The sequence below is a fragment of the Danio rerio genome, chromosome 17 (genome assembly GCF_049306965.1).
Source record: "Danio rerio strain Tuebingen ecotype United States chromosome 17, GRCz12tu, whole genome shotgun sequence".
NCBI lineage: Eukaryota > Metazoa > Chordata > Actinopteri > Cypriniformes > Danionidae > Danio > Danio rerio.
In genome coordinates, this window is record NC_133192.1 from 5,556,917 (window position 1) to 5,570,294 (window position 13,378).

The 13,378-nt window shown below is 38.8% G+C and overlaps 1 protein-coding gene across 6 annotated transcripts in view; it reads left to right on the forward strand.

Annotated features, from left to right (window-relative positions):
• LOC100333840 (NACHT, LRR and PYD domains-containing protein 3) overlaps nucleotides 1–9,240 on the forward strand; it is a 38,307-nt gene extending 29,067 nt beyond the window's left edge. For all 6 annotated transcript variants that reach the window (XM_068214497.2, XM_068214498.2, XM_068214500.2 and 3 more), the window contains 3 exons: nucleotides 359–520; nucleotides 3,746–3,792; nucleotides 3,865–9,240. In XM_068214497.2, coding sequence (XP_068070598.2) covers nucleotides 359–520; nucleotides 3,746–3,792; nucleotides 3,865–4,424 — 769 coding nt within the window. In that variant the 3' untranslated portion in view covers nucleotides 4,425–9,240. The remainder of the gene's footprint in view (nucleotides 1–358; nucleotides 521–3,745; nucleotides 3,793–3,864) is intronic.
• The last annotated feature ends 4,138 nt before the right edge of the window (nucleotides 9,241–13,378 follow it).

Genomic DNA, 13,378 nt, shown 5'->3' on the forward strand with positions numbered 1-13,378 from the left:
GTCCAACCCATGTCCTAACGCATTACAGTAGTCTAACCGAGAGGTCATGAAAGCATGAGTACGCTTAAAATTATGATAATTATGAAACTTATATTATGACATTATGAATTTACTTGAAGATTTATCATAATTCCTTTTGTTCTGAAACTGTTGTATGTTCTTTGTATTTTATACTCTTTGAAGCAGTCAAGACCTGCCTGGAACTCCTTTAGCTGCGCTGTTATTATATGAAAATAACTGCACACCATAGAATGTACATCTGCCAAGCAAAATCAAACATTCAACATTCTCCATATCTGTTAAATAGTATATGGTGTTTCAATTTATCATTAAAAGTAATTATAAAGTGTGTGTGTAGGTTATCTGGCTGTATGGTGACCGAGGAAGGCTGTAGTTTTCTGGCTTCAGCTCTGAGTTCAAACCCCTCACACCTAGAAGTGCTGGATCTGAGCTACAATCACCCAGGACCGTCGTTAGTCAAGCTGCTCTCTGATCCAAACTACAGACTGGAGAAACTCAAGTATGTTCAACACTAATTTTCATCCTTGTGTTCATGCATGTGACTTGTCAAGTCATTGGTTAATACCCAAAATACCAAAATACTTTGTTTGTAATTGGATTGACAGTGCGACGCAGTGGCACAGTAGATAGTGCTGTCGCCTCACAGCAAGAAGGTCGCTGGGTCGATCCTCGGCTAAGTTGGCGTTTCTGTGTGGAGTTTGCATGTTCTCCCTGCGTTTGCGTGGGTTTCCTCCGGTTGCTTCGGTTTTCCCCACAGTCCAAAGACATGCGGTACAGGTGAATTGGGTAGGCAAAATTGTCCATAGTGAATAAGAGTGTGTGTGAATGTGTGATGTGTGGATCTCAGATATGGCTTGCGGCTGGAAGGGCATCCGCTGCGTAAAAATGTGCTGAATAAGTTGGCGGTTCATTCCGCTGTGGCGACCCCTATTGATAAAGGGACTAAGCCAACAAAAAAATAAATGAATGAATGAATGGATTGACAGTTCAGTCAGAATTTTAAAAAAGTTCTATATAACTATCACAATTGATCCGAGTGAGCTCAAGTTGAGTGAAGTTTTTGTTGGATTGAAAGGTTGTAAATGCTTGATTCATAGAGTTTTGATAACTTTCCTGTTAAGAGCTTGACCCTTTTGCAGTTATATAAAATGTAAAGTTGCCATTTTCAAGGCCAATATGGCTGAATCTAAACTAGATGCTTGGTGCTGATGATTATTTTCAAGCTTATTTATTTTCCCCGTGTTCTTGGTAAATGACGTAACCACAGAAGTGTCAAGCTTTAAATAAGAAAATCTTAAATATCATAAATCTTAAGTATATGTTTAGCTGAGATGCTGATAGTTTACTTGGATTTAGTGATCCACACTACCTGACAAAAGTCTTGTCGTCGGCCCCAGTTGTAAGAGCAACAAATAATTACTCGACCTCTAGTTGATTATTCGTAAAAGTGGCAGAAGGTTGAGGCCCCTTTTACACTATTGCGTTTTAGTTTGAAAACGCATACGTTTTTGCTACGAATACGCCATTCGTCTACACTACACTACGGAGTTTTTGAGCGGCGAAAACTGAAAATGCTGGAGTGACCGTTTTCATTCTAAAACGCTGCTGCTCTGTCTCAGTGTTGATAAGGGAAAACTGAGACATCTGAAAATGAAGGCGGGGCTGCTGAGATTCGCTACCTGATTGGGGCTTTTGTGTCATTGCGTATCCTTCTCTTATTCGTCAAGCCCCTATCACATGACTATAACACATGCCTTTAATGCTACCGGAAGACAGCAGACCAGCCTTTACTGTAAACAACAACATGGACACAGAAATGGGAGCGTTGTTTGCACTATTGTCTGTTTTAGGCGCCATTGTGCCGTTATTCATTTGTTACGTTTAGTAATAAACTCGACCTCGTCGTCTGTCCACAAAAATACCTCTCTTTGTCACAATCAGAGACGTGGGGACCCAAATGCAAGTAAAAAGAGTTTATTGAAAACACGAAAATGAAAGCAGCAGGTGGTAAGTAGGTGAGTGGCATGATATCAATATCAATATCGATATTCATCAATGAACATGGAATACAGCTGGAACAGTTTACGAGCATCCGTCAACAGAGAGGATCAGTAGTTTAACCAAGTCGTCAACAGAGAGGATCAATAGTTTAACGAAGTCGTCAACAGAGAGGATCAATAGTTTAACGAAGTTGCCAACAGAGAGGATCAAATGTTCAATAGCAAAAACTATCCAGCTCACTCACCACCAGCGAATGACACGAGGAGAGCCTGACAAGACACAGAGAACCGTGATGACAACGAACTGACAAAGTGAGACAGGAACGCTGGAGATAGATCCACAACCGTGACACTCTTGCTTTCTTTGCCATGGTGTTCATTGTTCAACTGGCGTTTGAGCGAGACACATGCTTCCTGTTTATGCTAGAACGCGCATGCCCAGAGTGCGCGAATGGTCACATGATATACGTTTTTGGTGGCGTAGTGTAAACAGAGATATGTTCAGAAACGCTAGTGTGGACGCGGATCGTTTTTGATCTAAAACGCCGTTTTAAAACTAAAACACACTAGTGTAAACGGGGCCTCAATCATCACAAATACTGCAGAAGACTTACTGGAACCCGCATGGAGCCAAGATTCTCACAGAAATCAGTCAAGTTTGGTGAAGGAAAAAAATCATTGTTTGGGGTTGCATTCAGTATGGGGTCATGCGAGAGATCTGCAGAGTGTAGATCAACATCAACAGCCTGAGGTATCAAGACATTTGTGCTGCCCATTACGTTACAAACCACAGGAGAGGGCAAATTCTCCAGCAGGATAGCACTCCTTCTCATACTTCAGCCTCCACATCAAAGCTCCTGAAAGCAAAAAAGGTCAAGGTGCTCCAGGATTGGCCAACCCAGTCACCAGACATGAACTTTATTGAGCATCTCTGGGGTAAGATGATGGAGGAGGCATTGAAGATGAATCCAAAGAATCTTGATGAACTCTATAAGTCCAAGAAAGCTTTCTTTGCTATTCCAGATTACCTTTTTTCAAGTGATTTGAGTCATTGCAGAGATGTATGGATGCAGTCACATTATTTCTGTTCAGTGACAAGACTTTTGTCTAAGCAAAGTCAGACCTTACTGTCGAAATGAAATCATTAAAAATCAAGGCATAATCATATTTTATTTTGGTAAAATAAGCCTCATCTAAAGGCCTTTGCCTTTCAAATAAGCCACTTCTGATACCAAATGATCAACTAGAAGTTGAGTTATTATTGGCTGTTCCTAAAACTTGCATAGGCGACAAGACTCATTCATTCATTAATTTTCTTGTCAGCTTAGTCCCTTTATTAATCCGGGGTCGCCACAGCGGAATGAACCGCCAACTTATCCAGCAAGTTTTTACGCAGCGGATGCCCTTCCAGCCGCAACCCATCTCTAGGATACATCCACACAGAAACACCAACTGAGCAGAGGTTCGAACCAGCGACCCAGCGACCTTCTTGTTGTGAGGCGACAGCACTGCCTACTGCGCCACTGCCTCACCGGCGACAAGACTTTTGTAGTGTATACTGAACTAAGCTAAAAGTGCTCCTGCCAGAACCTGAGATCAGCTTAATGAATTTAAAATGACTAATACTCAACTGTTTAACCCTAAATGAGTTGTAAAAAGTGGAGTGTTCCTTTAAGTTTGTTCTATATTTTACGGAAAATCTTCAGTGTAGTTTTGTTTTATAGTGTGGATCATGCAAGTGAGATCAGGATTGCAAAAGGACCAAGGAAATGTAAGACACTCACACACACTTACACACTTATCTTATTTTGTCAAGTTTTAAATGTTGTAATTTCTCATGCAGATGCATGTGATCTCACTCTGGATTTAAACACAGCAAACACTTTTCTCTCGCTGTCCAAGAGGAACAAAAAGGTGACACAGGTGAGAAGGAAGAAACCATATCCCGATCATCCAGAGAGATTTGATGACCATTTTCAGGTTCTGTGTAGAGAGAGGCTCAATGGGCGCTGTTACTGGGAGGCTGAATGGAAAGGGAATGTTTATATTTCAGTGGCATATAAAGGTATCTGCAGGAAAGGATTTTCTGATAGGTGTTGGTTTGGATTCAATGAAAAGTCCTGGAGTCTGAACTGCTTTCCTGGTGGTTTCACTGTTTTTCACAATGCCAGGAGCACAGATGTACCCGCCCCTTCTCATTGCTCTGACAGAGTTGGAGTGTATCTGGACTGGTCAGCCGGCACTCTATCCTTCTACAGAGTCTCAAAAACACACACGCTCACACACTTGCACACATTCAACACCACATTCACCGAACCCCGCTATGCCGGATTTATGTTCTTTTCTCCTGGTAGTTCTGCATGTCTGTGTGATATTAAACCCCTTCCTGTAGGAAACAACTAGACACAGTTGACCATATGCATGAAATGTCCATAAACATCCAGTGGTAGGCCAGTGTGAACTTGTCTGATAGAGACCTCTTGCCTATAGCAGCTAATCACTGCAAGTATGCGGCCATCATCCCTAGCAGTGAGGTCAACCCAGTCCTTACTCTTTGCCTAAAGGGATAATTCACCCAAAAGGTTTAATTCTGTTATTAATTACTCTCCATCATGTTGTTCCAACCTTTTGAGACCTTCGTAACACAAATTAAGATATTATAGATGAAGTCAAATCAAGCTTTATTTGCTTTATAAGCAAATATCTTGATGCCAGAGGTCAGAGGAGAATGGCCAGACTGGTTCCAGCTGATAGAAAGTCAACAGTAAATCAAATAAGCACTTGAGTTTGCAGAAGAGCATCTCTGAACACACAACACATCCAACGGTGAGGCAGATGGGCTACAGCAGCAGAAGACCACACCGGGGGCTGCTCCTGTCAGCTAAGAACAGGAAACTGAGGCTACAATTCACACAGACTCACCAAAAGTGGACAATAGAAGATTGGAGAAACGTTGCCTGGTCTGATGAGTCTCCATTTCTGATTTCAACATGAGAGCATGAATCTATCCTGCCTTGTATCAACAGTTCAGGCTGCTGGTGGTGGTGTAATGGTGTGGGGGATATTTTTTTGGCACACTTTGGGCTCATTAGTACCAATTGAGCATCGTGTCAATGCCAAAGCCTGCATGAGTATTGCTGCTGACCATGTCCATCCCTTAATGACCACAGTGTACCCATCTCCTAATGGCTACTTCCAGCAGGAAAACACACCATGTCATAAAGCACGAATCATCTCAGACTGGTTTCTTGAACATGACAATGAGTTCACTGTACTCAAATGGCCTCCACAGTCAGCAGATCTCAATCCATAGAGCACCTTTGGGATACGGATTGGCATCATGGATGTGCAGCCAACAAATCTGCAGCAACTGCGTGATGCTATCATGTCAATATGGAGCAAAATCTCTGAGGAATATTTCCAGTAGCTTGTTGAATCTGTGCCACAATGAATTAAGGCAGTTATGAAGGTAAAAGAGGGTCCAACCTGGTACTAGTTAGGTGTACCTAATAAAGTGGCCAGTGAGTGTATTCTGTAAATACTTAACTATACACATAGCCTAAGACAGGCTATACAAGTACTTTTACACTTGTTCTTGTGAAGCACACTTAAAATGCTCAATGTTTTTACTAGCGACATGGAGTGATTGTCAAAAAATGGTGCAAATACTGGTGCAAGTGTCGGTTAAAGTGTCAGAGAGATGAAAGAGTGTTTCCTACAGATGGTTTCTTAAACCCACTCACCTGTGTGAGGAACACGATTGCATTATCAGAGTGTCATCTTGGTCTTAAAAAGTATTTAAAGTTGATCAATTTAGAGAGATTTAAGTCCATTAAAAAGTATTACATTTCTTCAATGCTATTTTACAAGGTGTTCAATTTGGTATAATTTTTGACTGTACAGTGTTTGTAAACAGCCAGGATGCCTGTGCAGCGAGGTTGCAGAGAACAAAATGGTAGCGCTAGCATTACAGCGAGAGATGTGGTACAGAGTATGTTGTTGTCTTAGAAATACGTTATATTGATGATTACATATTATATATATTATTTACATAATGCGTTCAGCATATTATAACAGCTCGTCACCCAGTGATAAGCACAGTGATTCGGCAAAATTAACGTTAAAGTGAGCGGCGTTCGTCTGACAGGTCTATTTGCTATAGCACCCTCTCAATGGATATTGGATAAATTGAAATGGCCAAGCATCCAGACCCAAATATACAATCTCAATGAAGCTCCAAGTGATTTAACATGAGAGAAGTTAAAGGCCTACACGGCTTTGGAGACAAACAATGTTGTTCTGTGTGGTCATGTGCAAGGAATAATGCTCCATGATTACCAGATTCAAAGCCAAAGTCAAGGAAAGAAGACAGAGATATTCAAGGCCTGGGTAATCATCACCATGCAAAACAACTGCATTTTGACATCGAACTGCACCTGTACGGCAGGGTATGTGAACTTACCTTTTCACATTTCATTCTAAGCACTCAATGTCTGCAGTTTTTCACCATATTTAACTGGTTTTGCTGAAATCATTGCTGCAATCACAAACGAGTAATGTGTATGATTTAGCATAGCGTACACTTGATATGAAATGAGGAACTGCAAAATCCAGCATTTTTGATTAGGTCCTCACTCCATTCAGCTCCCTTTTAGCCAAAGACATCTGCGTTTGGCATTAAAAGCAGTGTGGTGTACAGTAAAAGTTAAGTTTTCTATTTTTGGACTTTAGAATCTGGCATCGTACAGCACAACACAACATGTTTACTATTGCAACTGATCTTTTTTACAACCATGACACAGGTTGGTAATTCCCCTTATTTGGTAATTATCCCTGCTTTTGTATACAATCGACTGAAATATGTTCAATACATGTTACTAAATTATATATGTTTCCACATATTAGAAAATTCTCATGGAAGCAACGGAATAAAATCTATAATTTTTCAGTCTGGTGTGAACAGTGATTATGCAATGTTACCCATTGTTTTAATGTTCAAATAATTAATACAAATGTGTTTTCTATGAAAACAGTATATGGTGCTGGTCATTTGCATCAAGCTGAAATTTTTAGGGGCCAGTTCAACTTTCAGCATTCATCTAGTCATGTTTATGAGCATTAGACCTTTTCATTCATTCATTCATTCATTCATTCTCTTGTCGGCTTAGTCCCTTTATTAATCCGGGGTCGCCACAGCGTAAAACAGCCAACTTATCCAGCAAGCTTTTACGCAGATGATGCCCTTCCAGCCGCAACCCATCTATAGTAAACATCCACATACACACACACACTCATACACTATGGACAATTTAGCCTACCCAATTCACCTGTACCACATGTCTTTGGACTGTGGGGGAAACCGGAGCACCCGGAGGAAACCCACGCGAACACAGGGAGAACATGCAAACTCCACAGAGAAACGCCAACTGAGCCGAGGCTTGACCCAGCGACCTTCTTGCTGTGAAGCGACAGCACTATACTGCGCCACTGCTTCACCTATTAGACCTTTTCCTTGTGGAAAGTCTTTTCATCTTGCCAAATGTTAAGCCTAGTGCATTACTAAAAGACTTTAGTCTTGACCTTGGTGCTCTAGACCAGAGATGCCCAAACTAAGGTCTGCAGGCCAAAGTTGGCGAGTAGGGTGAAACTGCAGGTCTAAAGACCTAGCTGCACGCTTAGGGTGCTTTTTCACCTAGACTTTTGTTTCAGAACTTGTTGCGTTTCCACAGTTAGCGTGGTTCATTTGGCATATGTGAATCTAGCAATCGCGCTTGGATCTGCGACAAAACAATCGATGCGAGATCACCTGAATGATGTGGTCTCGATTGAAACAAACTCTGGAGCAGATCGATTGTAGTGAGAAAGCGATACTATACGAACCAGGCTATATCACAACGTATTATAGGTATGTAATAAGCATATGTATGGCTCTATGGAGAGTGAATAATGATTAGGGTGGGATGCCATTCATAACGGTAAATGTGCATTTCACTTTCATTACCGGTTTCCCCCACAAACCAAAGACATGCAGTACAGGTGAATTGGGCAGGCTAAATTGTCCATAGTATGTGTGTGTGGATATTTCCCAAAGATGGGTTGCGGCTGGAAAACTTGTTGGATAAGTTGGTGGTTCATTCCACTTTGGCTAAAGGGACTAAGCCGACAAGAAAATGAATGAATTCTGATCTTTATGCGCAAGTATTTGAAGCAATCCAGTTGGTTTCTCTTCATTGCTTGGATGTGTTGTCTTCACTCAATATAGTTTCACACTATTAGAGTACAAATAAGTGTCAAAAAATGTGTGCCAAGTATTTGTCATACTTTATATACACATTTTGTAATTTTGTGGCTTAATAAAACAGCCAAATGACTTTAATTTGTGGCTGTGGTCGGACTTTTATTGATATTACTTTACATGCTTTTGTCATGCAAGTCAGTCAACAAAACATTCTGGCTTTGATCCAGTCATAGATCACAGTTGAAATACAGCAGCTTTGTTTTCTGTTTTCCAACATTGTATTAAAAAATGCTAAATGGTAACATAGAGATGCGCATGCATTTTGAAAATGCACAACATTTTTACAAATATCTGGGTCGGAAAAACGTTATGTGCGATTGTAAAAAATACCTGTGCTGCTCCTCTAGAGGTCTCTACCAGATAGACCCTTTTCACAAAGATGTCACTTCACTTTCCCCTATTGGCAACACAGTGTATTTTAGTTACATTTGAATGAATGGGATACTCTGAAAAGACGTAAAAAGGAAAATATTAACATTGCACATTGTGGTTTACGTCTGTTAAAGTATTGAACGTTTCCAAATGTTTCTCTTTCAATACTGAACTGCTTTGTGAGTTTAATAATGATTGTTTAAGTTATTAAGAATAGAAATCAGTTATTGTTTACCTTTTCACTTATTAATTCAGTTTATTTTCTCATTAATGGATTTATTTTTACCTTGATGCTGCTGTGAATTTAAATGTGTATTATCTGTTATATGTATATGTTTCCGCATGAGCAAATTTCTTTATTAAATCTTCTCATATTAGTATGTCATCTATAAATGCAATCAGTTATTATCTACTGATCTGTTAATGTTTTGTTCAGATTCTCCATTTTATTTAAGGCAGTCTCCTACCGCCACCTACTGGGTGCTTTTAATTTAATACTACAATGATGTTACAAATAATTTCATAATCTATTAATACTTAATTAAAATGGTGTTATTTTTGCAACTGTTAATGTTTATAATGATTTGGTTTGATTAGTAAGAGTCACATACAACATTATTATACTTCATGCACTATGAATATTAGGCTAAATAGACATAAATGATTTATGTTCGTAAATGAAATGCCTATATAGAAAAACAAATGTTAGGGAACTGAGCAGTAGAATGTGAATTATATGAATGTGTTTGTGAATCAGCTATCCACAGTAAACACCCACAACTTTTTTTAGTTCTTATTCCTCAGGACACAAAGCAATATTAAAAACATTTATTTGCCTTTAAAAAATGCTCAGCACTCGTGTAAACATCTGAAATCTTTATTTGACAAATGCATACCAACTTCATCTGCAGTAAAGACAGCATCGCAAAGCAAGAGACTCCTTTTAAAATCCCATTTTCTCAGTTCAAACAGAAAATTGAGTTATTGACATATTCCTATTAAATGACCACTTATTTACATCATGGGATGTTTTTTATAAGTTGTTTCCATTTTAGGACTTTTTATTAAAAAAACAAAAAAATGTTCCACACAAACTTTGCTATGGAATGCAAAAACTTTCAAGCTCAAAATCTCAAAATCATTCAGAACGCAGATACAACCTTATAATTCCAATGTGACGCACTGTCTGTCATTGGAAACAATGGATTTTCTTACCTGAATGAAGCTTGTGTTTGATGTCAAATAATTTCAGTTTTAATGTTTTATGTAGTTAGTTGACTGATTCTATTCTAGGTACTATACCTAACAAACACATCTACGTTGTAAAGATGTCTGCACAACGTTGTATTTTTTTCAAAGGCAACATTTGAAATGCTCGCTTACGTGCTCGCTACATTGTCACAACTTACAAATGTAAGACATGAGAAGGCTGTAGCAACGTTGTCGTGTGACATTCAGCAACCCCAAGACAGCGTTACTACTTGTATTAATATTTTTTGTGGCAGTTTATCAATACTGCCTATGTAAAGGGTCATTAAATATGTAATGTGTGCATATATATAAATGATAAAAAAGGACCCCCCTACAAAATTTAGCTGATTAAATGGATTTATTTTGAATACATGAATTATAATGTATTGTTGGGCTAATCCCAAAGTTATTTTTTGTATATCCTGTAGAGGGCGCTTCATGCATAAAAGACGTTGAACAGAGCAGCTCGGGTCAGAGTTCATTAAAGACCGTCAGAGCTCGTCTTGATTTGTGTCTTTACTTCTCTGCAGGTAAGAGAAATAATAGTTTGCATAAACACTTAAAATGAAGTTAAATGAGTTAGTATGGGTTTGTTACACATGTGAATGCAGATTTAGGCAGTCTTGTGTGATTAAATGGTTGTTTTGTGTGATTTTAGTGAATTAGTAATGAACTTGTGTAATCTGTTAACTAATGTGCAAAGAGACATCGCAGTATAAGCAAGTATGTACACAAAATGAGTTTGAGTGTGTTTGAAGAGTTTAAAGTGTGAACAATTGTAATTATAGTAAGAAAGAAGATTAATGAATGGTAAAAGTAGCAGTGTTGAGCCAAAATGGCGACGACAGTACGTGCGAGTTAGAGCCAAAATGGTGGCGCCCATGTGAAACAACGTGAAACAAAAAGGCAGACTAGTTAAAAGAAATATTAGCTATGAGTTTCATGTTTTTGCTGTTATATTAATGTTTATGTTTTGTCATAATCTTCATATATGTAAATTAAATGTGTGAGTTAAAAAAGGAAGCATTTGTAACAGTATAATGTGAATGTTTACATTTATCCAGTATATAAAATGCCTGATAAAATGAACAGTACATATGCCATCGGACATATGCATATCATCACCCTGCAGGATACATGTTGCTCATGGGGCTGCGAGACGATAAATAAGTAAAGCGAAGCTGCGGCAAAATAAGGAATAAAAAGAGTGAGGATATGGTCAAATTAGTAAATAAATTTTAAAAAAGTGCGACTGCTGCTTTCTCCGTTCGCCCTGCTGGAGAGGAACAGTCTGCGCAAAAGAAGCGCAGAGTAGGTTTCATAGAATACAGCTCTCATCTGATTGGCTGAAAGGTATGAGTAGTCCTGACTCTGGCAGGAAAGTCTCAAAAATACACACACGTATCCAGGGGGAGTCGTACGTGAAAGAGAATTTGCACATTCTCATTCAGGATGAACTCGTGAAACACTTTAAACTTTCAAAACTTTTTGTACACTCTTATACATTTGCAAATGGTGTTTTGTATTTGTGAAACGTATTTTATGAAAATGTATTTTTATTTTGTGCATGTGTATTTTTTTAATGTGAATATAAATAAATATTTTACGCACGTGAATTTGGTTTTATGCACGTGAATTGAGCTACGCATGTGTACATCGTGTCTTTTGCGTGAATTTCTTTTGAGACTAATCTGGTTCCATAAGTCAAAGCACAGCACATCTCAGTATTAAGCTGTGGTCACACTGAGCTTTTCCTCCCGTAGACTTTCATTCAAACGCATGCAAATGCATCAGAACCGAAACGCAAGGTCGTGTCAAGTTTCGCAGGTCGCTGCGGTGCAAAGTTCAAGCTTGGTGAACTCTGACCTGCGAAATCGCATCACTTGACCGCGTGAGACCAATCGAGGATCAAAACATGACCTCTCTGGACAGAAATTTAAAACATGGAGCAATCGCTCGCTTTTTTTTAATGTCTAATAATCTTGTTTAATCCCGCCGCTTTTCGCAGCGCCGTATGACAGAATTTCGCACACACAAACTCTAGTGTGACTGCAGCTTTATGGAGATAATATTAGCTTATAGTAACAACTGTCAAGAATTCTTCCGGACCGTCAGATTCATTCACTGCACCTGCACTGCCCTAATCACCAGAATACTAATCACCTTCACCTGTTGTTCATCACCCTGCTCACACTACATAAGCCTGGACCATTCACTTATTCACTGTCCGATTTAATTGTTAGTTCCTGAACTCATTTCGCTTCAGCTTGATAGCATTTACCTGTTGTGTCCTGTCTGCCTGTTCATTATCTCGTATCTGCCTGACAGTTATCTCGTCCTGTGAATCCTGTTCTATGTTTACCTCCACTGGTATCATCTTGTTTCAGTTACCACCCGAAGTTAAGTTCTGTTTGTATTGTTTTTCTTTTGTTGGTATTGATGATTATTCTGTTCTGAAAAACCTCCTCAATGTTTAAAGTATCATTAAATATCCATTCTTTATGTTAATCTGTAGGCTACCTGAGCCCGAGGCGTCATATGGAGATGCTGGAGGCTCGTATAATTAACAATAGATGTCAACGAAATTTTTAAAACCTGATTTACGCCTATTATCGCAGTTTTCTTATTTTAAAAAATGTCATTTTTGTTTTGTTCACGAAAAGCGGAATCCCTGCATGTCTAAATATGACGCTAAAGGGGTACCCTGTGCGCAAATAACTTACACCGAGGGTTCCTGATCAAGCGTCAATATGACAAGTTTGGGTGTGAGAACGTGTTGTTATGCACACTTGTCAAATACAGCTCATTCTGAATTCTCTGGACACATTTTTCAAAGAAATCTTAGCAGCTGAATAACATTATTATGTCCAAGGCCATTAAACATAACATTACAGAAGATGTCCGGCCTTTAATAATACTAAATATCTGCTACAGATCATTGATTGCAAAACATTTATTGTGACTTAAGTGAAATTACATTATACATTTTAAAATGAGCAAGTTGAAAAAAATATTAAATAAGAGTGCTTTAAAAAATTTGACCAGTCTAAAAAAACGTGTTAAGACGTAAATTGCTTGACTTTTAAGGTTTTATGACAGTAATGTGCACAAGCGGTTATCTAGTTTATTTAAACTGAACTCAGATTAGTTAGATCAAATGATCTTTAACTTGCTGTTATGGAACCAATTTAAGCGTGGATGTTTAGTTCAGCTCATTGAAGTCAGACTGTTGACTTTAATCCCAGCTTTTCTTAACCACTTTTATGAAACAGCCTCCAGGACAGAGTTTGGACACCCCTGGTCTAGTCTATCAATTCAAGTGTGAGTATGAAGCTCAAGTATTAGCAACATTAACAATTACTTGGATGTGCTGCAAAGTGGAGGGTTTAGGATTATAGGAGGACTATAATCAATTGGTTCACTTAGAAAAGAATTA